This window comes from Chanos chanos, chromosome 8, assembly GCF_902362185.1.
Source record: "Chanos chanos chromosome 8, fChaCha1.1, whole genome shotgun sequence".
Lineage (NCBI taxonomy): Eukaryota > Metazoa > Chordata > Actinopteri > Gonorynchiformes > Chanidae > Chanos > Chanos chanos.
This window is the reverse complement of record NC_044502.1, coordinates 38,680,022-38,683,265: the sequence shown is the minus strand read 5'-3', so window position 1 is coordinate 38,683,265 and position 3,244 is coordinate 38,680,022. Positions and strand designations below refer to the sequence as shown.

The 3,244-nt window shown below is 41.9% G+C and overlaps 1 protein-coding gene across 2 annotated transcripts in view; it reads right to left on the bottom strand.

The window, feature by feature from the left end:
- Positions 1–959: 959 nt before the first annotated feature.
- gramd1a (GRAM domain containing 1A) overlaps positions 960–3,244 on the bottom strand; it is an 18,108-nt gene continuing 15,823 nt past the window's right edge. The window contains exons 19-20 of one of the 2 annotated variants that reach the window (XM_030782025.1): positions 2,807–2,927; positions 960–2,242 (exon numbers count right to left, since the gene is read on the bottom strand). In XM_030782025.1, the coding sequence (XP_030637885.1) occupies positions 2,153–2,242; positions 2,807–2,927 (211 nt within the window). In that variant the 3' untranslated portion in view covers positions 960–2,152. Of the gene's footprint in view, positions 2,243–2,806; positions 2,930–3,244 lie in introns of both variants that reach the window. The other variant, XM_030782024.1, reaches the window with a different exon arrangement.

The window sequence follows — 3,244 nt, the reverse complement described above, 5'->3', positions numbered from 1 at the left end:
GTGGCAACATTAAAATCCTCTTATACTGTTCATTTCATTTTGTACTTTAAGCCCTCTGATAGGAAGAGTGTTCCTGATCTCTTCTGTTCAGCCAAAATAAACTCCAGTAAATGAAACGGCCAAAACCCCATGCACATGAGTAATTGTGCAACATGGTCAGAACAAGTATGAGTGTTTGAGTAAAAGGCAAAAAAAAAAAAAAGAATGGAGCAAATGTCAGTTCAAAAAACAAATTATCACTCACAGTCATTTGATCTTTGCATATTTAATCGCTGTCATCATAGCTGTTACAATCGAGTCTCTTTTTAAGTACATTCACCCAACCCACACCCTCTCTCCCTCCCTGACCCCCCTTCCCCCTCCCCCCAAATAAAAAGTACATCCTTTATGTACTAGTCATCAGGGGCTGTGCACAGCAAGTCCCCAGACAAACATCTAGAATCAACATTCAGGAGAGGGAGAGAGGAGGAGGAGCAAAACTGAGGGACTGAATAAAAGAACGTGTGACATTAAGACGGTGAGGGAAAGACAACAGCGAGACAGAGTAGACAAAACTTTAAATAAAACGCAAAACTGGGCAACTCAAAAAAAAAAAAAAAAAAAGATATAAAACGGAAAACCTATAAAATGAAAATGACAAACACTTCACGATACTGTAAGAAGTTCCCTTTTTGAACATCGTTTGGGCCTCGACTTTTTGCTTGGTCCTTTACATCCTTTGCACCCGACTCGGTTACTAACCGATCGGTTCTACAGCAGTTCTGAAGTATTCCACCCGGATTCAACAGAATACAGTTCAAACTGACTCAATATATGGTTCTGACAGGAGGTGGGCAAATGGCAAGGGCCACTGACAACAGCTCAGATCAACAGACGAGAGGTTTTCATTTTTAAATGAAACAGATCCCACGATATTTGTGTGCGTGTGTGCGCGCATGTGCGTATGCATGTAAGTGTTTGTGTGTGTGTGTGTGTGTATGTGTGCATGTGAGAGAGAGAGAGAGAGTGAGAAATTACACACAAAATCAGAAAATACATTAAAAAAAATTACGTTAAGTCTCGCTGTGACATAAGCTTACTCTTTCATCATTCAAACTCGATATTTTACCATCATACAATATCACCCTTTTCATTCCTAAGGATTTATTTGCTTTTCATTATTGCTAAAATCAGTACTCATATCTCTCTTGGTCCCTGTGTGACACATGACACAGAACACAATGCACAGAATGATTCATGGAGACGAAGAGAGAATACTCAAATTCAAGTCTAGTAAATAAATACTGTAACGGTCAAACGCAAGCATTCTCGCTTTCTTTTCTTTTTTGTTTTTTTTTTTTTTTACAAAGTTCAGTCTTTTAGTGATTGAGGAAGAGAGAGAAAAAAAAAAACACCATCATGAAGATTTGGTGTTGAAAGGTAGGGAGTGCCTCTCACATCTAAAAAATAACGACAGTTTGTTTCTGAAATGATCTTTGTACTCCAACGCCGGTTTTGTCCGAGGTCACTGATGGCGTCGAGACCGGCGGAGGAGGGCGGAGGCGAACAAGATGTCCTTTCCCTGAACGCACAGAAATCCTTTTTCCCTGTTAAAACATCCCATACTTTAAATTGTTCGAGGAGTTCTTCCCAAACGGGAACTGCAGCAGAAAAACGGATCGGTGTTCTGCCTGGAGGCAAACTGGTTGCTGTATGTAGGTTGCGAATGATTTGATTTCCCTGCGTGATCGACTTCGTTCGGGTTACAACCACTTTAAAAACGATGATCTCTAAAAAGTCTAGCCGTTTTCCTCGGGGTTTGTGAAAAAAAAACCTCCGGAAGGAGAAGGCTCAAGGTGCGGAAAAACATCTGACGGTCATGTACGTTGGGTGAGTAAGAGGCTCGAGAACCGTAATTTTTGGATACGGTTACAGCGCCTTACGCCGAGACGTTATTGCTGTGGTTCAACAGGATCGTTTGGTGTTGTAAAATCTGAATGTTGGGTAACTTACCCAAAGATTACACCACTGCTGATTTGTAAATTCCATCAAAACCAGAATGATACGTCAAAACACGTGCCCCGTTTCCCCAGGCTCCAGCTCCCGGCGGAGTGAGGCGTGTTCTGTATGGGCAAACGTGGAGACAAAGTGGGACAGAGGGGGGGGGTTTTCATCAGTGCTCTGTGAGGGGTTCAGAGGGGGTCTCCGATTGGGACTCCTGAGGGACAATTCCTCTGTGTAGCTTCTCCAAGGATTGTTTCATCTGTTTGGAGAGAAAGAAGCGCTTTCATTTCAGTCAGTTCCATTACAAAAGAAATATGTTTCTGTCAGAGCTCTGTGTAGAGACCAGGGACACTTAAAAGAACTGAACAGAGGACACTGGCTGTCAAGTGAATTTCTGTGTTTTAATACTGTAACTTCCAGTTTATGTATTTGGGTTAAGACACTTGACAGTGTAGCATTAAAACACCTGATTGAGGCCAGTCTTCCTATTAAAAAAACCCTTTAATTAAGCGAATGTCGTGTACCAGTGCTGAACTAGCACTAAAATACCCTGTAGAGAACATCTGCGGGACTCGTGTTAGGAAAAAAAAAAACCCATTACAAAACACAACTACAAAACACAACTTCAAATCGCTGTGTGACGTGGATCTGAAAAGAATGTGATGAGATGGACTGAAATTTGACAGGCGATTTATGACGTAAATAAACACTAGATATGAATCTTTTTCATATCAAAGCTTTAGAAAAAGTTGATGTTTAACTGGCATAATCTGAAGGGATCAGGCCTTTTTTAGTATGTCCTGTGAACGGAGCTGAGACAAACCTGGTCCAGTAACGTGACTGATGACTGAAGAATCTGTTGCCACTTATTGAGCTGGGCTTGGTGGAACTGTCTCTGCAGCTGTAGCACCTGGGCCCACTCACCTGCAGTCTGGGGCAGAGGGCTAAACAGAGACAGAGAGAGAGAGAGAGAGAGAGAGAAACTGAAAATTAAAATGGGAAGACAGAACTGAAACAAGAGAGAAAGTGAGCTATTGGAGGAATTAGGTAAAAGTTGCTAGGTTACATGTTTGGGGAAAAGCCACTATAACTGGTGTTGCTGGAAAGCGCACACAAAATTTTCGATACTGTGCAATAATAGACCCTTTAGTGATTACTTAAAGAGTATGTTTAAATGGGCTCTGTGACAGTGGAGTGTCTGTGAGAGAGTAGGAGTGACAGTGGAGTGTCTGTCTGTGAGAGAGTAGGAGTGACAGCAGAG